Genomic DNA, 22,026 nt, shown 5'->3' with positions numbered 1-22,026 from the left:
CAAGAAGACTGGCAGAAAAATCTGCAAAAAACATCAGGTGAGGAAAGAGAGATTTCCCTACTCTCTGACCAAAGAGTTAGTATTTTCACTAGGGTGGGAGGCAGGGAGAAGGGAACTATTTCTAGCAACTCAAATCAACTTACTGAAAATGCTATGTAGCCAATAAACCCAGACATAAAATACCCCCAGCAACAGGAAGGGTGTTTGGACATCCACAAGCAAGGCAAGGCAATTCCTTGCATGCACCCAGCTCTTCAAGAATGCCATTTGCAGGACCACAGATGAAAAGCATGTTTCTGCTAGAAGAGGACATACAGAGGCTGTCTCAGAAGAGCACATACACCAGCACTGATGACTAACCCTTTCATAGCTGACAAAGCCCTAGCTAACACAACACATCAAGTCTTACCTTATGACATGAGTATTTTCCAGGGTTTTACCAAGTTAACCAGAAACAGCTAAACATAGGAGTGTGCCACTCAGGGTTGCAATCAGCTAACAGCCACTAGCTGTGTGAGAAGGGGCTAAAGCTGCACATCCTGCACAGGTAGTGCAGGATGAAGGCAGATACTCTGCATGCCATAGTATATAGTTCCTGGACCATATTGAGCAGCAATAGGTAAGCAAATGCCTTTAAAAGTTTTTCATCTTCTTTCTTCCTAACTTTGCAAGATTCACTGCTCTTCTTCAAACTGTAAGGGCTGGGGCAACGGGCCTATGAGGAGTTTACATGGACAGCAAGAGCAAAGATGGGCTGAAATGAAAGGTGGACCACTGTCCTGTGTACCCAGGGACACCTCCGCCAACCCACTGATCTCCTCTCACACAGCTGCTTCCCAAACCTTAAGCCAGGTCACTCCAGTCAGCCCCTTTATAGGGATCCCCAGGCTTTAAAACTCTTTCCAGTATTTGTAAGACAAGATGTTTCTATTCCTGGGAGTGGAAAAGAAAACCTTTTGCCTGTAAGATAAAAAAATCAATATGCATCTTTCTTTTGCTCAGTGTCTCTCCATACTGGGAGGCATGCCAAGGACCGGGATAGTATTTTGAATCTGTGTAAATACTCAGCTACCAGCAGTTCCCTAAATCTGTCTGCTTCCTATCAGCACTCTTTAGCTAAAGAATAACCAATTGCCTAAAGACTTATTGTCCCTCACTGCTATCTAAGAGGCCATCTTTTTTGTGTTTACCTTAGTCTGTTAGTCTTGGGAGACAACATCTCTGTAAATAGTTTAACCCATTCTCAAGCCAGTTAATAAAATGAATGAGACAACAAGTTTTCACAGCCAGTCTCACAAAGCAGCCTGATATCGACTGGCAAAGTGGGAGCAGTGGCAGTGCCTCCAGGAGAAAGTGTTGGGAGACCTAAGAAGGCTCTGCTGTGACTCCTGTTGCATCCTTCGACAAATCCCCCCTGTCCCAGCTTCCTAGACTGAGGCTGGGACTAAATGCTTTTGCTCCCTAATGAACTTGTTGTTGGAATGAAATGTGATGAGGTATGTTGAAATCTCCTGGAAAGAACTGCAGGTTTGTAAAGTCTTAGTTTGTATTTGTGACTCTGGCTCCTATATAATTGCAATTAAGTAACACAGTCAACCATAAACTTTACCTCTAAATCAGAGCACAGACTATGACCCACAAATTCCAGAGTGATTACAAAATATCTAATGAACTTCATCTAATACCAAGCGTTAAGTAATTTACTAAATGTCTGATAACATAAGAGAAGGATTAGGAGGGGTCCTGGCAGAAACTCCTGTGGCTTTGCCTCCTTCACAGCTTCCCATTGCTTCAGAGATAAAGACTATGGTTTCTAGGGTAACTAGACACACACACACACACACACACACACACAAAAAGGACACATTGTCTAGTTTGGCTTCCTGAGAGTGTCAGAACAATGTCAGGCCAGCATTGCCTAAAAGTGGTTATGAAAGAGAATTTTAATTTATTTAACCACTCATTTTAATTCACACCTTATGTACAGTTTTTTGTTTTAAGGGCAACTCTTATATTTAAATGTACAGTTTCTAACAAATGGTGACACTTTAAAATTCACAGACCATTTATTAAAGACACATAGAGGGCAGATGGTCCTGTTGTGCATGTTACCACCAAGGGAGTTTGTACTTGGCTTCATGCCACACATACACACAAACATAAAAATTTGAATAAACATATAATTTTCCTATGATATTTATGTTTCTGTACGGTTTATGAGCATACACACATGCAGATGATAGACCAGATTACCATTTCAATCACAGCCTTTCACATTGTGGAAGGGAGTAAATTATGCAGATGAAAGAGGTGTAAAGGCCAAAAGTGAAGCCACACTGGTAAAGCTAGGGACTAGTGATCCTTTATAACAAAAGTGATTTGTCTCATTGTTTGCCAACCAGGGTTATGAGCACACATATGCGTTCCCATGAGCACACTTGTGCTGTGTCTCTGACAGAGCTCTGCTCTACTTTCTTTTTTTGAAACCAGAAGACACCATGCAGCTGCTGCAAAGCCCAGAGGACACTGCCACCTCCTGTCTTCAGGTACTCCAAACAATCTTCACCTAACTGTGGACACTACTGCCCTTTTCTCTCCATGCTTCCAAAGCTTCATGCCATTGCACCTGAAGAGGCAGTATGACTCCACCTCTTTGGGACCCATCTTTCCCACTTACCAGTTTCCAGGCCCCTCAGAAGCAGCATTCCTTCCTCCATTTTCAACAGTATTTAGGTGATTATTGTTGGGTCAGACAACATCCACCCAGTTATCAATGGCCTAAACATGATCTTTCTCACATGTACCAGCTGGAAAAACGGCAAATATATCACACTGCACTCAGGACTGTTTCCAGGCACACAACAGACTGTCATTTGAGCAGCCCTAATGTGGTTTTGGCCCATGCAAACTTACAGCCCTTTGGAGCGTTCTTACGCAGAATTCAGGGACCAGCAGTTTGCATGCACTCACCCTGTCTTGCCAGGACAAAGGGCTGCTCAGAGAGACCATGGCTGTTTTACATCAGCTGGCCTCTATGCCGGAGAGTTTCCAGGCACGTTCTATTTACTAGCATAGACAGAACCTTTAAGACATTCCCACATCAAGATTACTCACCTCAGTATGCTTGATGAAGCCATACTCAAAGCTTAATGAACTGATTCCTTCCTAATCATTAAAGACATTTAGTTTTTACACTTACCACAAATAGATCCAATGCCTTGCAAATGTGTTTTTCAGATTATTAGTTGTTTAAATCTAATTGTACTTATCTTTTTTAAATTTTTACCATAAATATCAGACCTCCAGTATGAGAACACTTCAGAGACTTCCAAGGAATTTGAATCCATCACCAGATAGAAAAAGTAACCCAGTGCCCTAGAATGACACCAGTGAGTCACCATGAAGAAGTTTAGTCATGCCCAGTGCTGCTGTAAGTATCCCCGGCCCTGGTGAAATCCAAATAAAAAACCCAGCCCAGGTTACTGTCCAGAAAAGAGCTTGCAATAAGCAATGAAACTAATTTAACCTTACCCTGTTCTGTGGGAAGGCTGATTTCTTCCATAATTCTTCATATTTAAAGATTCTCTAAGTGCCCCTCCCTCCCAGACAAAACTGGTGGCAAATATCTCAAACACAAATCATCCAAGCAGTGCCAAGGCCTGAAAGTCACTTACTACAGTGGCCCCAGCTCCTTTGGGCAAATAAACACCACAAAGAAACCTGTGATTTTCAGGAGGCAGCTGAAGGAATTTTAATACACTAGATTCAAGATTAGAAGATGTCAGAAAATTTAATTCTTGCAGAAAGCACTGTTTTCTGCTACCACCTTGCATTTCTCTGTTAAACAAGACAGAGAAATGTCATTTCCAGGGTCAGGAACCCAGGTGCTCCATGACACAAGTCATGTTATACAGGCTGGCGATGGCAACCAAAACATCAGCATCCTCAGATCACTCTGCTGTGACCTGTGGACACCCCTTTCTCCTTTACTTCCTCTTTCAGAGCTGTAGAGGCAATGGGATGAGACGGTAGGTAATGAAACAACACAAGCAAGGAAGAAAGGCCCTGTTCCTTTGCCCCAAAGCAACAGATGCAGGCTTGAGGAAAATCCTCTTCTAGGTAGGACAGCAGGTCAGTACTTATCAGATCGAAGCAGAGCTGAACCTCCAGGCTGTCTGCATAAATGCCCCTGCATGAAGTCATGTTATATCTGGACAAAGCGTTCAGCAATGCTTTAAGGTCAGACATGTGCTAAGCCAATGTAGAAAATGAGAAGGATTAAAAACGAACAAAACCACACACATACACACACACACACACACACAAAAAAGTCCCACCACCCTGCATAAAAACACAAGATGAAAAGCTCAAAGAGCTTGGCTGTATGTGAGTGTTATACAGAACAACTGGAATGTCTTATACACAGCCAGCATTTTCTACCTTAAGAATAATAAGGAAGGATTCGAGATGCCTAATTCCATTTCCAAGTGGTATCAGGCACTAACTAAACTGTACTGCAAGCACCAACAAACTTGCATTTCCTGTTCTTAAACGTTTTGAGGCTCTCAGAGTTTTAACTGCTGAACTTTGAGATAAGGATCATAGTAACAGCAGCAGGACAGAACAAAGGGAAGGAAAGCACAACTGAAGCAGAAGCTTAAACCAAACCATTTAATTGCATGTTGTTGACGTGCTTTTCTTAAGAGGACATAAAAAGGACATTATAAGGGATTCAGAGCACTTAGCGGTGAGGAAGAAGGGGAGAAAGAGACAACACTTGAAATAAACATTCTATGGAGAGGAAATCTAATAATTTATTGACCTTCAGTTTCACATTGTGAAAAAAAAACGAGTTTTACAAAATCTTAAGACATAGTAGCAAACAACATAGACAATTTTACTTCTTCACTTGCACAGTTTTCTTTTAGCACATGAACCACATCTTCAATGGCCAGGAAATTATTCTGTTCTAATCACTCTTATTCCGACAGGTGTCAGACGTATAGAAAAGGGGCTGCACAATTATACCAGAAGAGGAAGGCTGTCCTTTGTTAAATGTTTCTATAGCAACCAGTCTGCAAAATAAGAGGAACCTTCCTGTCTTATGCCAGGGGTTTTGTGTACACTCCCCTGTGAACTGCATTTGCTTCCAAGTGTGGGGTGCTTTACAGGACTGGAATGGTCAAGGAGTTAGCCAGGATTCCCACATCAATTCAAAGAGCAAGAGGCTAGTGTATTCCCTGCAGAGCCAGAGGCCCACCCTGACTTCAGCTTCCTTCAGCCTACACACAGGAATTAATTGAGGACCTGAAAGCAGACCACAACTTTGGAAACAGCTGCAGAAAATTCATCCCACTTTCGGAAGTTCCATGGGACTACAAACCACATTTCATAAGCTAAACAGATAGATGCAGGGCAGCTTCACCTCTGGACTCTAATCAGCTTGACAGAGAATACAGGTCTCAAAGCTATATGTCCTCATTCAAAGAAGGAGGCCCCTGGGGACCTCGTTCTTTACTTCCTTGTATCTCATGTAGCTGCTAGTGCCTGGGAAGAGGACAAGCAAAGCACAGGAAGTTTGATTTTATGGTTCCCTTCGCACACCTGACAGTGATCCACAAGATGAAAGGCAACAAAAATTCAAGGCTATTTGCTTCAACATGGCAACCTGTGCAAGTACAGGGATACAGAACAGAGACCTACCCTATCTGTTTTCCTATTGCTTAAAGGCCATCTAAGGGGGGGGGGTGAGGGTGGAGAGGTTGTGGGTTTAAACACTTTTTTAATCTATCATCTCAAGGAATCAGTTTAACCAGCAGAACTAGAATTTTATCACATCTAGCTGGACCTCACCTTTTTAAAAAACTGTTAATGCCTTCACTAACTAACCAATGTTCTGTCAGCATTCACAGAACTCCAAATACTTTATTTCTGAAATGTAAGTCTACTCCAAACAGCAAATCAAATGTAAGGCAGCACAGAGAAACTTCCAGTGACCAATGTAAACACTTTCAGATGACAAAGCTTTCACAAATTCAGCAATATCACTGTCACAGAAAGGTAAGCATCACCAGTGTGACTATTTTTGTTTTGCATGCACGCATGCAGCTGTTTACTTACACCACAGCACACACCAACCATGTTACTGAATGTGCCAGTTAAGATGGGCTTCAGAACCATTTAAGAAAAAAAAAAACCACAATACAAGACATGCTTCATTACAGGATCTGGCAAAGAAAGTGCCTGTGAAACACAAGCTTCTGAAATTCTGAAGAAAAAGAGTAGTTTCATCTCTGTCTAAAGACTGGAATGATAAGAAACAATTTTATTTAAAAATCAGAGTTTGGTTTCTCAGGATTGCATCTGATACAAGTGACTAATGACACACCTGGATAAGGAAAATAAAAAGCAGCAGAGTTCGAGGGCTTTTTTTTTTTTTTTAAGAGTTTTGAAATTCATCTTTTATCCCCATAAGAACTTTTCTAGAGCACTTGCATCTTTGACATCTGGTCACTCAGATGACCATCTGAGATCCAGATGGATGAGGCAATCCAGTCAGTGCAAAATTGCTGCTCTTTCTTCTTCCTTTTTTAAGACTTCATCACTAACCTATCTTGAGGTTTTTTTGTTTTTATTCTTGAATCACCATTCTCCACTCCTTCAGGACAATGTGACCATATTGTAGGTAACCTTTCTCCAACCCAATAAATAAATAAATAAGTTTGAACAATGACTTCATCTGGGCTTGGTATCCAGAAGCTCTTCCACAGTATTTGCGTTGCAATCGGGAAGCTGCACAAAGAGAGAATTGCAAGAGACTTTGGCTATTTCCAGATTAGAAATTGAAAGGCATGACCAACAAATGAAATGTTGCAAGGACAGCATCTACAAGACACACCACATGCAACCTGGGGAGCTGGTGGCCTGAGAAAGTGACCTCCATGGCTTCTTCCCTTAGTACATGTGTGATTTAAGATCCTGTCTTATAATTCTTCCATTTCCAACTGGGAAGCCACTCCTACCTCCCACCTCCAATGGTTACCCAACAGTTTTCTTCCTTTGTGCAGCAGAGCAAGTCAGCAATCACAATATGTGCAAAACATACAATTCACACAAGCCCTTGCAACATGAAGACAATTGCAGGCATTGTTTCAGCATGCAAGCACTGAACAATAAATAACTGTATCTACAACAAGTAACATAATAGGAATAGGACAGTTTGAACTACTTATAAATACAAGGAAGAACAGGAACAAGGAGTATTGGAGGGATGTAACTTTTGTTCCCCACTATTGCAAAAACATTTCACCACTGGACTGTTCCTTACGAAGTAGGTCACTTACTGCACACAGGGCAACGTAACACAGGGTCTAAAAGATGCTGTAGGCACTGCCCACAGACAAGCACTCTCCAGTCAGCAGAGTTCAGCAGCAATACTGCTATATCTTCATTCACAGCAGCATCTTGCTGTTTCAGACCTGGCCTGCTTCCCCTGCAGCTGACACTTCAAACCACCACAAAGAGAGGTGACAACCATTTCAAATTTCACATAAAAACAGTGGAGTCCATGGAAATTGAGTGCTGTACGATGCACAGCTCGGAGAAGTTCTGTCTCTTCTTTCTCGCCTTTGAAGGACTGATTAACATTGGCATTAATCCACAATTATTAATACAAGAACCAGAGCATGGGTTTGTCCATTCATATTTAAACCACATATTGAAGCACTGAAGACAGGTGGGTATTTTTCTCCCATTCCTTCATGTCTAGGTTGTATACTTCACAAGGTGCAGAGGATTTTCTTCAAATGCAAGAGATGCCAAACGATTCTTCATTAAAATCACTTCTCCATATCTGGGGTTCCAATTCTCTTCTCCAAATAAAGAAGCAAACTAAAAGCATGGGAAGAGGTGGGGGGAAAGAAGAGAGAAATTACTTAAAGGGTTTTGCTCCAACAGTGCACAACAAAGTTTTTGTTACATGTCAAAGAAAATCTGAAAGGTAGGCTTAGGATACAATCCAGTTGATGGGCTTCCCTGCTCACCCCAAACCTCAGTGTTCCTTTGCAATACCCAACTACTGACAAATAAACCAGTCAAGAACACAGTTCTTTAAGGTCAGATTTGGACCTAATTATTCTACTAGCCTTACTCTGCAAACCATTCTATTGACTCCAGAAAGACAGTTTAATTTTTTGGGTATAAATTCAATCATTTGAAACTTAAATCAAACTGACTCAATACAGTTCAATACAATGGGCTCTGCATTCTGCACCCTTCAACATTTTTATATTCTCCCAAAATCTTAAAAGTTTCTGGATTTATTTTAAGTAAACATAACCTTTTTAAACTTCTCTTCCACAAATACCCATATGAGCATGTAGTACAAACAGATTTTTCTATCTCTGGGCCAAAACAAACCTGGGTGGAGTTAAGCACAACAGATGGTGAAGATGTCTCACCCCAATACCTCCATTCACCTTAACAAATTCTGAATTGAATTTATTCACGATATAGAAAGGGCCATACAATTCCCCTACTTAAAACATATCTAATATTCATTAGAGTAGAATTCTGCCTCATTTCTTTTTACATAGCAATGCACCATGCATCAATAATTCCATCCTAGAGTACTTTATAAAATTGATTATTCAATGAGAAATTCAGCCTTTGGATGCTGAGAGTGTGCTTTGCTTTTTTACTGTGAAGCTGTATTGAAATGCCAGCTTCTAAACCATCATCAGTACATCACAGAAATTTCTGACAGCACTGCTAGAATTTTAGGAGGCAAATCCTACTTCATTACAATGCAAATGAGTTCCAGTGCACTCACAGATCCTTTGAACACACCACATCTCTCTCAAGCTCTGATGTCTAAGAACAACAGAGCACACTCACAGGAAATAACACAGCCCTAATAACCCCTGAGCATCCAGTGTTTTTGCAACTGTGGGCTATTTTTTATGTCTGAAAAAGGTCTCCACACTTAGTGTTGATTAGTCTTTTCTAGACATTCTTCAGCATAGCATGCAGCTCTTCCCACTGAAACAGACTATCAACACTGAAGCCAAAACAGTGTTCCTTGTCCTATGATGAACTTTAAAATATTATAAACAATTCCAAAACATAGGGGAAAAAAAACCTACTCTAAACTCCCAAGTTTGAGGAACTAGACAAAGCACACTGAAGTCTTCCTAAAAGCTGTCAGATTGGGACCACACAGCACCATGAAAACAGAGAGTAATCAGAAGTAATTTCCTTTTTGTCCCTCCCACCCACTGACAAAGCAGCAGGAGTCAGTATCTATCAAAAAATCAACCTACTTGGTGGATAAACAGAGAGCACTGGAGAGATTTCAGTCAATGGCTACATTCGGACAGTTACCTCTTGTGCTAGTTAAGCCAGTTATCTTGTGTGTTAGTGAAGCTAAAATGATGGCTTTAAACGAGGTACTGCAGAGTAAAGGAAAGCTTTTTGCACCGTTATAAGAACTCTTTTTCAAAATAAAACACTCCCTCTCATGCACTGTAAACCAGAACAATTAAGTCAGTCTCAGAAGAGTAAGTCAATATTTTTCTTGGCACAGACCTGAGTCCAGGCATTCAATACTACTGCTCTGATAACACTGAGAACTGCATAAAATCAGTAATAATACAAAGTAACTGAAGACATCCAGACATTGTTCCCAGCTAGGGAGGAAGCTGCCACAGAGATTTCAGGGCTCCCATTTGTTGGCTGTCTGGGGGCAATTACTACCAGCACCCAGGACCTGGTAAGTCTCAAGGGTTTGCCCTGCTTTCCCAAGAGAAGTCAGAAAAACAAAGCAAGTACAGGAGAGGAGAGAAGAAAGGGTAGTGTCTTCAAGATGAACAATTACTCTAGACAAAAGCATCTGGTGGCACAACACAGCCCAATTTCCAAGCTGAGCTGCTGTTTTGCATGGGCCCACCCTTGTTATTCTTTACTCAGTCAAAGCTCCCAGTCAACTGAAACACAACTGCAAGATGAAACTTCAGTGTACCACAGAGAAATCAATGTCATGACTACTCTACATTTCTTGGTATATACTTCTGTCTATACTGCTTTAAAGACTTCGGGGTTTTGCGTTTACTGTAAGAGTCAGGCAAATGTCTACTGCTGCAAAAAAACACCAAGAAAACCTAAACCTTAATTATCTGTCCAAAGAAGACGACTCTGGAGAAGTCTTTATAAGCAAGTTCTTCTTCCTATCTTCTGGAGAACCTCAGTAAGTCTGAACTTTTAGGTATAACAGAGGCATACACGCAGCTTGTTCAATTACTTCAACTGTATTTACCTTTTCCTTCATCAGTACACTGTTCAAATCTGAAACAAAATTACCATTCACAGGGCATTGATTATTTAGGATCCAGCACATGCTACATTTGTTTGACTGGTGGTAACTGATTTTGTACTAAAGCCTCGACGGAAGAGGGGGGGATAAAAGCAACACAACACACAAGGGAGTCTGCCAGATTTGTTGCAAAATACACAAATTAATAGTGAAAATTTTCTCCCCTCCTCCTAAAAATAAGAAATGCACAACAACCAACCAAGCAAGACCAAATTCAGACTTGCTTGTGAGAAGATACAATGCTGAAGTTGCATCTGGTAAGAGCTTGGCCCATTATGTGTAATTAAATCGTTTGGGAACAGAGTGCACTATAGACTGGTAATTATTTCAGCCAGCATTAATTATAAGTCTTCCTGACACTATATCAAGTTCAACATATATGACCATGAGTATTTCGAAAAAAATCTCTATTTTAAAGGATAACAATGAAACAATTGCAACCTTAGTCCATGCAGATGCAACCATGCTGCCCTGGTGAGATTGAAAATTAGGCCTGAACTGCCTGTAAAACACCTCATAAGACAGCAACCTTCCCAAAGGTTCCAGGCTGTTTGCCTGGAAATTTAAATGAATTCACTATCAGGCTTCAGATCAGTATTTACTATATCTTTTTTGGGTACTGTTAGTAGGTACAGAGCAACTTAGCCCCTGTCATGAGGAAAAAAGCACTGAAACTTGGTTTAGCGTGCATTCAGCATTTAAAAGCAGAGCAAGAGTCAGTTTTCAAAAGATTATCTGCATTTCCCCACAAATTGAAAATGTTATTTTTGCTCAGTCTTTTACTTTCAAATCATGCAGGAAAAGGTCTTGTAAAAAAAAAGGGGGTGGCAAACTACTTTCAGCATCTGGCTTTGTCACAGACATGGTGCCTGGCTTACAACAGCCCATGAATATACATGTCTTAGTTGCTCCAGCTGTAAAATTGGATTGAACATACCCACCTCTTCTCAGAGCTGCTGCTGCTGAAAAGCTTTTTGAAAAGCATTATTACAGTGAAATTCAAAAGTGCTATTTCTTACCTGATAATTTGTAATTGCAACATATACACAATTAGGAGGGCAGGTGCTTCCATGTGCTGACAAATGCTGTGGGAATTAGTGAATAGGGCACAGTTGTTATGCTGTTCCATACATCTAGTGTGGGATCGTAGCAGTCCAATGTTTTGCACCTCTGAATGCCAAAGTAGCCTCCAACCACATACAATTTGTTTCCAGATGCCACTGCATGGCAGCTCATTCGCTTAGCTGTCACATCTCCTACCTTGGTCCACTGGTATGCCTCACTGTTGAATTTGTAAGCAGAGCATGCAGAAAATTCAGTATCTCCACCCATAATAAAAATCTGGTTACCCAGAACAGCTGCAGCTGTGTAGCGCCAGGGCTGGGGGCAGGTGGCTGGTACCGTCCATCTGTTTTCACACTGATCATAGCACTGAACTTTGGGCAGTTTGTCGTGGCTAACGCTGGTACCTCCAAAAGCAAACAGCTTCAGCTTTGCACTGACTACAGCCGCATTGCTTACTCCCTCTCGCAGTGGGGCAACCATGGTCCATTTGTTGGTCACAGGGTCATATTGTTCTACTTGCTTTAAGGATACTGAAGGGGAAGCTGGAAGGCAACCAGTTGCTGCAGTGTGTCCTCCTACTACATACAAACAGTGCTTAAGTTCAGCGGAGCCATGCCCAAACCTAGCTACCAGCATGGGAGCAGCCTTCGACCACTCCTCATGAAGGGTGTCATACACCCACACGTCTTTGGAGACTCCATTTTCTGATCCTCGTCCCCCAGTGATATACACTTTGCAGCCTATGGCACAAGCACTGAACTCTTTCCGTGGACTTGGTATGTCAGCCTTTGGAATGATCTCTTTTGCTTTTTGATCCACTAGATACAGCTTGTCACACATAAAGGTTTGGCCACCCAAAAGAAAAAGTGAATGGCCCGTTTTACGGGGTCTGGCACACAAGCTAGTGACCACTCCATCATTCTGTAAGATCTTTAACTTGCATCTTATTGATTCTTCTACAATCTCCTTGCTTTTCCTTTGCTTGGTGATAAGTTCCTCCATGGCCACATTCTCCATAAGGTATATGGCTGGCAAGAGGGCCAGTCTCACTGTCTGCAATAGCTCTGGCAGGTAACAGTGACGCTTACTCAGGTCATAGTTGACCCAGTTGATAGCTGATTCATACACCAGCCTTTCATCTTCAGTTTCTAATTCTTCACTGGAAAGGAGCTGCACTACCATGTCTTTTGGTAGTTGGAGGAAGTCTTCACTTTTACTGATACTCTGGAAGTTGCTAAGGCACATCCTCCAAGAGAGCTCATACAGCTTGGTACATTGGTGAGCATCTGACAGCAGCAGCATACCAAGACAGTTGGTGGGGTGAAGGTTTTTCTCCAAAAATTCTGCACAAGCATCCCGAATGTCCTGAAACTCCAGCATGTCACCAGCCTCCAGCAGCGACTCTGCATTTTCCTCATTGATAATAACCCTGGAGGAATATGCATAGTCCAGAAGAAGCTCCAACACTTCTGGGTGAATTGAATTATGAAAGTTGACTTCACTGTCCTGGCTCTCTTTCAGTCCTCCGCTGAACATTGCTTCAAAATAGCGGCTACAAGCAGCTAGAACTGCTCTGTGGCAGGGGAATGACCTGTTCCCAGCATGGAGAAGTACATCTGTAAAGAGACGCTGCTGGCGCAGAAGGTTCAGGTGAGTAAGGACACTATCAGCATAGGATGACTTGTGGAACAAGTATATGTTTATGGAGCCAGTACTGGCCCTAGACTTGCGATTTTCATGCATGCTGACTGACATTTTCTTTCACACCTACAAAGAAACAAAAAATCCGTAAGATAAATAAGTGTTAAATTCATTATTACTTTTACATATCAAAGAGTGTATCTATTATTCACTATAAGATGGGGGAGAAAAAGCCTTAATTGATACCTGAGTGGACAGAGAAATACATCTACCTTTGGTATGTGTTTGTTTTTTTGTAAGACGAGATTCATAAATGACATAGTCTAAATTTGTTGCCTAAGAGCAGGTTTATCTTGGGAAACCTGATCTCCAACTTTCATAGTAAGCAAGTCAGAGTAAGAAAAGGAACCAGGACTGATTTTCTCACCCTTCCCCAACCTAGACCAGCTGATTCATTACATACATACACATGCACATGCTTGAAACATTCTCCTGTACTGAATCATAGCAGGAAGAGCTACCAGACAGAATACCTAAGGAATGTCAAAAGCTGCAAAGGGAACAAAAACCTACTAATCCCATTAGGAAGCTTCCCTTTGGTATAATGATTCCATATGCAACAGCACAGAATGAAAAAAAAAAATCAACCCAACTCTAAAAGAAAAGGCTGGTATCAATCATAAATTTAGACTTGCATAACCATAAAAAAGTACTAAAAGTTTTACATATTCCATCTTGAACTATAGCTGCCTGCTATAGTGATACAGCATATACGCAGGCAGAGTCAGCAGAAAAACGTGTTTTAGCTTCCAGTTGAAGTCATTGAGACACTGCCTCTGAAGCCACCTGGAGAGTCAAGTACTCAGCAAGCAAGCCATTAGGTCACTCTCAGGTTTGGAGGAGGCAGAAAACAGAAGACATATCCCATCCTGCTCTATTCCTAACAAACACAACACTGTTCAGTTCTTTTTTAGAGGTGAATATTACTGTTACCTGCCATGATATGCAGCTCTGTGTATGATTATGGCAGCAAATTTCCAGATTTAATGAAGAATCAAGCCCAAATGGAATATAGGGAAAGGGGAGAATACCAGCAGCCATGTAAAGCTAGTGGCCAAAAAGTCACAATGCAAATAATAGGAGATGAAGTATATAGAGCCTAATGGAAGCTGTGACTGTGACCACTACTGTAATAATGTCACTTCTCTCTCTTCAAACTGCAGAAAAAGCTTAGAGAGAGACAAGAACCAAACTTGACTAATTACTATTATATTTGCATGCCCAGAGTCCCTTTTACTGCACCTTCAAATGACAAAGTGGGCAAAAGCCTACCTGAAAAGCGCACAATGCCCAAAGTCAGAGCATCACATGGGGCCACTTCAATGGTTTTAACAGGTTTTTAATGTGGATATACCTTGCTCTCACATGGACATTTTTATATTCCTGAGCATCTTTAAGCAGTACAAAATTCCATTTCCACATTTCATACTTCTAGATGATACAAGAGCTTTACAAGCATCAAAAAAAGCATGTCTAATACATATATTTTTCTAGATTCATATGACCAGAAACATCAACAAAATCAAAACCACTGTGATTAATTTGGGCAGTGGACTCCATTTCGGAACAAGCAATCTGTGTATATGGAACATGCAACACCTGCAGATTAACTGCAGCATAGCCCATACCATCCTCCTTGCTATCTCTCCCAATGTGTAGACTAATTGATTTGTCATATTGAACAGCAAGTTTGTGATACACCTTTTTCTTCAGTTACAGCAAAAAAAAAAAAAAAAAAAAAGCCCCTAAAACTAACATAAATCAAGGAATAAAGATATGCCTTACTGTAAAACTACCATAGCCCATCTCCTTTAATCTGAAACACAACTTGCCTGATGAAACTTAACTGAGATTGAAAAAAACAAGCAACAATGCTCATTCCAAAATCCTCAACAACAGGGAGGAATCCTACACATCAGAGCCAGAACGCAGAGTATCTGTCTTACTCTACCATGCAGAAGTCTAGGAAGGTATTTTACCAATGCTCCCTAGATGAACCTATTAAATGCACTAACACTAAGCACAGAACAACCCAAGGTAGGTGGTATACCTTCAAAAACATACCCTTTTACTACAAAAATTAAATTACCTTTAATGCAATTGTATTGTCTGGAAAAAAAAAAAAAAAAAAAAAAAGACTTAGATGGCATTCAAGGATCCTGAGCACCAATGTCAGACTAGTATTACCCACTTAATCTATAGCCAAAAATACGATACTGATTATATACCCATTAAAATATGTTGGAACTGAAGGATTACAAAGAGGATTATGGCCCGAAATACTAGTATACAAACAGTTTGAAGACACAGATAGGAAGGTGAACCCTTTTCAACTTTTTGAAACTTTTCCAGGCACTTTCCTATTTTAAATGCTATTAGGATGCAATGCAAAGCATTAATTGGATCTCTCCGGGTGGGTTTCCTCACACTAAGGACCTACTCCTGCAAGGTTTCCTCATCAGGGAGCAGGATGGGAGCTAAACGCCCCACTGATCAGGGACAACAGAGTAACCAGTATCTGAAGATGTTCATTGCCCCCTGCCCTCCATTCCAATTAAGTGAATGGGTAGACACCACAGCCTAGGCATGTCACGATCTCAGTGAAAACACAGGTTCTCTTCTTTCCCCCACATAGTGGGGGAATTCAGAGTATACTGAAAATTTCCTTTCATCATGCACACAAGGTTCAGAAACAGAGCAGGTAAAGTTCACATCAGAGGCAGCAAATACAGGCATTCAGATCTTTCACCAGGCTGTGTACTGCTGTGAGCATCACTTGTTCAGCATCATTCAGAGTGAGCCCATAACCACAACAAAAAAGAGGTAAACATAAAAAAAAAAAAAACACCCCGCAGTTCTGTATACATTGGAGACTAGTGAAGTACAGACCTTATGCAGAGGGGAGAAACAGATCACTGTGTGTAACCCAAGCCCACCCACAGCCAAAGAAACAAATACTGTCGTAAAAAATTAATTTAAAAATGTATATATGAGCCACTCTCTAACAGCTACTGAATAAGGCACTCAGCATTTCACTCCACTAAAATATAAGACTTGGTCTCTCAGTGACTAGAACTTGCAGATTTCATATATGCTGGTCTTGAACTGTTCCTGTAAGACTGCCTTTATAATCACAATGTCATCTATTGAGAGGAATTCAAAGTATTCCAATTCACATTTAAGATAAGCTAACGTATTTCCCCAAACAGAACAAAGATACATATCTACACAGATCTTTTTCCTCCACTGTAGTGCTGATATGAGTTCACACACGGACTAGTCAAACAAACACCCTTACAAGTGATTATCATCACTAACAGGCAGGGTTTCTGTAAATGTCCTTTTGCAGTTTCTGGCAATTAGCTCAGTCCAGAATCTTAGAAGAACATTAAAATGTATAAACGACATCTCCAATTTCTCTGTTTTGTGCTGGAAATTATGCAAGCCTCAAATACTTCAGCAAAGGTAATTTACATTGTGAGCAAATGTTCATCTTGAATAATATGAATCAACTCCCTTCAGGCACTTTTTTCCTTAGAAATAATAATATTTGTATGTAAAAGACAAGAAGTGGTCAGTAAATTATAGATATAGATTTTATCTAGGAACAGAGGTTGAACCAAGACTTTGATTTATAATTACACTTCAACAGGCTACTTGTCACAGCAGCCCAATAGTAAACACTACTTTAAGACTAAACAACAAGCTCCTTGTCCTACTTAACAGCTCTGCAGCATGCAGGTCTCAGCCTAAATCACATGAAAAAATAAGTATTTTCAAATTACTGACACCTCTCTGATGCAGGCTCATTTTACATAGTGGTTTTTCTTTGGAATCAGTGAAACCGCTGAAAGAGAGGAAATCTGCCCATCAACCCATCGATGTAACTAACACCGCTTTCAATTGCTAAATCTGCACCGATACTATCAGTTTTCCAAAGCCAAACCGTGATCCTGCCGAAAGTGTTCGAACTCAGTGACTTCTAGAACCTGCACCGAGACAGAAAGCAGAACACGCTACTCCTGCTAGGAATGCATTACAGCTCACCACATGCAGACAAAGAAACGCAAATCTAAACTCCCCCCAGTTCGTTCCCTCAGAACGCCTAATCACTCCGTCTCTGAAAAAAAATGTGCAGGGTTTCTTCCCAACCCGATAAAAAAATAATCAGCGCGAGTAGTTAAAACGCATTTAGTTTCCTTTATAGAGCAATAACCACGTGCGAAAGTTTCTGTGCCGGCGCAGGGAGAGCAGCGCCGCAGCCAGTTCACGGAGCAGAGAGGCGCTCGCTCATTCCCTTGCCCTGCCTCACGCCCGCTGAGGGATGCTCCGGACCTCCCGGGGCCCCAAGCAGGAAGCTGGATCCCACCGGGGAGTCTACCAGCCTTCTCAACAGGACCCGACACTTTCTGAGGGTAACCGCATACCGGAGACAGCAACTCCCGCGGATGTCCACCCACTGGCCGCCCAGCGCCCCACTGCCTGCGGAAGGGACGATAGTGCCTGGCGTTCCGGTCGGGGCGGAGGGGGGCCGGGCTCCGGCTCTGCCGGGGGCCAGCAGGGCAGCCCGGCTCCGGCGGGAGCAGCACGGCCGGCAGCGCAGCGGCAGCGCCGGCCCCGAGCACGCGTTGGATCCGCCCCTCCGCGGCGCTGCCCACCCGCCTCCCCTGCGCTGCTCCCGCTCGGCGGGCACCACTTACAGCGGCGGCTCCCGGGCGGAGGTCCCTGGGCGGCGCAGCGCCGCGCATGGGAGGGGAGCGCGGCTGTGCCGGTTCGGCGGGGCCGCGGAGGGCACGCGGCGGGGCCGGGAGCCGCGGAGCGCCGGGCGGAGCTGGTGCCGCTGGCGGGAGGCGGGCCGCGACAGGAGGGCGGGAGGTAGGGAAGAGGGACGGAAGTAAGGCAAGAAGGGGCTGCTGCTACTGCTGGCACAGCTGGCCGCAGCTCTGCCCCGGCGGCGGAGCGGAGAAGCGGTATATGGGCTGGGGGCGGGGGAAGCCTTTATGCAAAGCGTGTGAGTGACAGGCGGGGGAGGGACAGCAGGACGAGGGCAGCGAACGAGTTGTGCCGGCCCGCCGCGGAGATGGTGCAGCCGTGCACGGGCCTCCAGGACGGCCTCCCGTCCCTGAGCGGTCCCTGTCCTGGCCGGGGCGGCGAGGAGGCTCCGCGGTGCCGACTGCACCAGCCCGGCGCTGTGCAGGCTCCGCGCTCCCGGCGCCGGCACTGCGCGGGGTGGGCAGGGGAGCCGCGCTCAGGGGAACGGGGTGGTGCAGACACCGGGATGGCTGCGCGGGGTGGGCAGGGGAGCCGCGCTCAGGGGAACGGGGTGGTGCAGCCACCGGGATGGCTGCGCGGGGTGCGGAGACCCGCGCGGACGGGAGGACTCCGAGGGCTGCGGGCGCCGCCGCAGCGCTGCTCCCGATCCTCGCGGCGTGTCCCTAGGAAACGCGTCCTCACCGGCCGGGGGAGCGGCCGAGAGGGCCGGGAGGAGCCCGGGCATGGTAGTCGCCGAGCGCCGCTCCCGGCGCTGCTGCTCCCCGCGGAGCTGCCGCCGCTGCGCTCTCTTGAGGCCGTCACGAAGCTGCCGCTCCACAGCTGCCCACTGGAGAGCTACTGCAGCACAAAGCGAAGTCTGGCTTTAATTATTTCCCAATTAGCAAAGTATGTGAAAAACGCACTTGTGCAAAAGGCCAATTTCAATAATAAACATCTTCTAGACATAACAATAGTGTTTACATAATCGTATTGTGAGGCTCTGTACAAAAAAAAAAAAAAGTCATCACACTAAACATTGCACATATTGCTAGTTTACTATTTGCTAATACCACTTAAAGCAATGGTATTAGTTTTAAGAGGCTTTAAGGAAGATAAGGAGAATTACTCCCACCAGCAGGAAACTCCTTGCTGAATATAATAGTTTGGAGAATTTGTTCTTTCCTCATAATGAAATGTCACCCAAACTTCTCCTGTCAAAACAAACAAACAAACAAACAAAAACCCTGCAAGCAATTTGCTAATATGCAGGAGGTTAATTTATATTCCTGTTGCTGTACTCCAGGGTCTGCAGATAAGTGCACACTTAGTGTAAAGCAGGACACATCTGTAATTCTAGACAGCCTACGGGCTTTGGAGTGCGTGGCTGAACAGGAAGCAGATGAAAGAGCAATTTGTTTCATAGATTATTTCTTTTTATGATATTGTTTTATTACAACATGAAGTATTGCAGATTGCATGGTCTAAAAATGCTGCTCATCTGTATGTAATAAAGTATGTTTCAAAGTTGTTTAGGTGTGAAAAGCTGTTGTAAATTGTAAACAACCTTGCACAAGGGGTATTCATGGACACCAATGCTCACTTGAATCATGTATCTCTAAAGGATTTTGGATTAGATTGTGAATGTTCAATCTTTGTTGCAGATTGTATTGTCTATGTTATGAGTCCATGTTTTTCCTTTCATTAAAACCATAAAATGTCTTGATCCTATTTTCCCATATTTTACCCCAACTAAACCTGCAGAGATTCCACCCAAATCCTGTCCATTATGGTGAATCTTTCATAATCTGGTGTCAGGAAGTCAGATTATCTCATTCTATGCAACTAAAAACACAGGTATGCATTACTTCATATAGTGTCTGGACAACCTTCAAACAGGCCGAGATATCACCGTGAGTGAAAAAATGAAATGGTAGAATAATGTTATCTAATCTATTGCTTATCAACATCTGAACTATGGCTATAAGGAACAGTCAGCGAAAAACGAGATCCACAAAGAGGACAATATACAGGATGCCACAGCATGCAAATTTGGGCAATGCTCTGCATGAATAAAATGGGGCAGTAATCCCGTAAGCAGGTGTCCGGATGAAGTACTGATCTTCCTTGTCCTCCATGAAATAAGGAACCTGTTGAAGTTAATCAGGGCAGAATGACTGGATGAAGCTACAAGTCATCTTTTGGGGAAAAAAGTACACAGCCAGCCAGACCCTTCTGTGTGTGTAACTCAGTGCATACGCACTGTGTAAAGCAGTGGTAATGGTGAGAGCAAGAGAGGGAAGAAAAAGTAACTCCATAGTCTATGCTAACAAACTACAGCAGTTGTTCTCTTGAATGTGCTCACTTGAGCTCCTCTTTATGCGCAAGTGACAAAGAGCCCCCACCCAAAGTCTCTCTCCTGCTTTCTGCACAGGAGGTAGAACTAGATAGCTTTGGCTGAATACATCTTAAAGCACATCTAGAATAAGAATGCTTGTGTGGCTAGCACGGAAGAAACACTCAAGACACTAACTTGGCCCAACATAAATCTTTGGCCCGGTTTATGTTGGTCTGAGAACTAAGATTGCAGTTAAACACTGTTCTGGTTAAGCCAGTTTTGTAGATGGGCCAATCTGTATTTTGACAATGCTGAAAACAAAGCTGTTCTAGCCTATCTCAGGACATAGTTTAACATGCCCGCTGAACTAGTTGAAACATGTTTCTCCTAGTATTTGTATGCCAAGATAGATAAGATCTTTGGAGTGTTACTAAATAACGTGATTTTATCACAAATCACAAGATAATTGGCCCTTTTCTCAAAGTCTCAGCTTCTAGAGTCATGTGAAATTGATAATCTCTTAGGGTTAGTTTTGTAGATTGTTTGTTTTTAATAAAAAGTCTGAAAGAATGGCTGTGGAATTGACGTACAGCCTTGAAAACCAAAAAGCATATAAAGCCCCAAATGTTTTAATTTTAATCTCTAGAATTGTAAATGCCACATAGGACTCTGAAAACATTGGGGTAGCAAAAATTCTTTGTTCAGTTCAAATCCAGCTTGCTATGCAGGGAGCACTGCTGCTTAAACTAAATGAGTTTCACCTCACACTTTATTTAAATTGGTTTGGCTTCTGTGTTGAGACAAGTTCTTGAAACCTTGAATGTATAGCAAACTTTATAATATGGCTTTCTGGACACTTAGTTGTTTTGCAGGCATACTTACGTAGCTAAAGCATCTTCCAGATTACCCCAGCAGCACTAGTAAGAGTTCTAGGCTGTACCAGTAAAATAATCCATTTACCAGTGCAGGTTATTTCATTTGGGAGATGGAAATACATATTTTGTTTTGGTTTGTTAGTATCAGCTGAATCTACACTAGCAGGGTTTGCCAGTACAGCTATCTTGGCAAGCCTTTTAAGTGCAAACAAGCAGTACGTGCCCACAGCACAGTCTATCTCATTTTTAATGCTATTAAACAGCTGTGTCTTGGGCTTTTGCCTTGTTAGACTCTTTTTAACCACATTATTTTGTTCAACTGCTAAATAAACAACATGGGGTTAAATGTATTAGTGTAATTTATCTTCTTTCCTTCCTAATTTTCACTTTGAATGAATTAATTAGAATGATCTAATTAACAATGTACAATAGCAGTACCAGTGGCAGACCTCTCCCAGGGGGATGGGGCTGGGAAAACCCCTTAGTGACCCACACCTGCTTTTCTTATCATTTGCCTTTGATGGGTTTCTCCAGGCCGGCCTGCAAACAGAGATTTGGATGGATATGGCACAATGTGTTATAATGCTTATTTAGTACCAAAGATATATTAAAAATGTTTGGTAGGAGAGCAACAGTCAGTATTTCTTAGCAACAATTACACCAGTTTGTCCACTAGTTTTGGGAGTGAGAAACCCCTCTTTGCCCTGTTCTCCTTTTCTCTCCCCTGTGTGTGTTTTCAAAAGGATTACATTCAGTCAGGCTGTCCCTTAGATGTCATTCCTTCATGGCATGACAGCTCAGACTGAAAAGATAATACATGCTGCTGTCTAAGCCACAGCACTAAGGGGCAAATATTGGTGTATGTGACATGTAACTGCTCCTCTCCAAAATATCTGTGTGATAAATGGTTGTTAGGTGTGTGTCCCTTG

General features: G+C 42.7%; 1 protein-coding gene across 2 annotated transcripts; it reads right to left on the bottom strand.

Moving 5' to 3' along the window:
- Window positions 1–4,645: 4,645 nt before the first annotated feature.
- Window positions 4,646–17,957, bottom strand: ENC1 (ectodermal-neural cortex 1). 2 transcript variants are annotated; one of them, XM_050329636.1, is made up of 3 exons: window positions 17,836–17,957; window positions 11,389–13,201; window positions 4,646–7,890 (listed from the first exon to the last, which is right to left on the bottom strand). In XM_050329636.1, exon 2 carries the CDS (start codon window positions 13,187–13,189, stop codon window positions 11,420–11,422), a length of 1,770 nt encoding a protein of 589 aa, XP_050185593.1. In that variant the 5' UTR covers window positions 13,190–13,201; window positions 17,836–17,957; the 3' UTR covers window positions 4,646–7,890; window positions 11,389–11,419. The 2 variants fall into 2 exon arrangements, with proteins under 2 accessions (XP_050185593.1, XP_050185592.1); XM_050329635.1 differs by lacking the exon at window positions 17,836–17,957 and adding an exon at window positions 17,563–17,648.
- Between the last annotated feature and the right edge of the window lie 4,069 nt (window positions 17,958–22,026).

Source organism: Myiozetetes cayanensis, unplaced genomic scaffold, assembly GCF_022539395.1.
Source record: "Myiozetetes cayanensis isolate MyiCay16 unplaced genomic scaffold, myiCay2020 scf4, whole genome shotgun sequence".
Classification (NCBI taxonomy): Eukaryota; Metazoa; Chordata; class Aves; order Passeriformes; family Tyrannidae; genus Myiozetetes; species Myiozetetes cayanensis.
The sequence above is the reverse complement of the archived record's forward strand: the minus strand, read 5'-3'. Positions and strand labels throughout refer to the sequence as shown.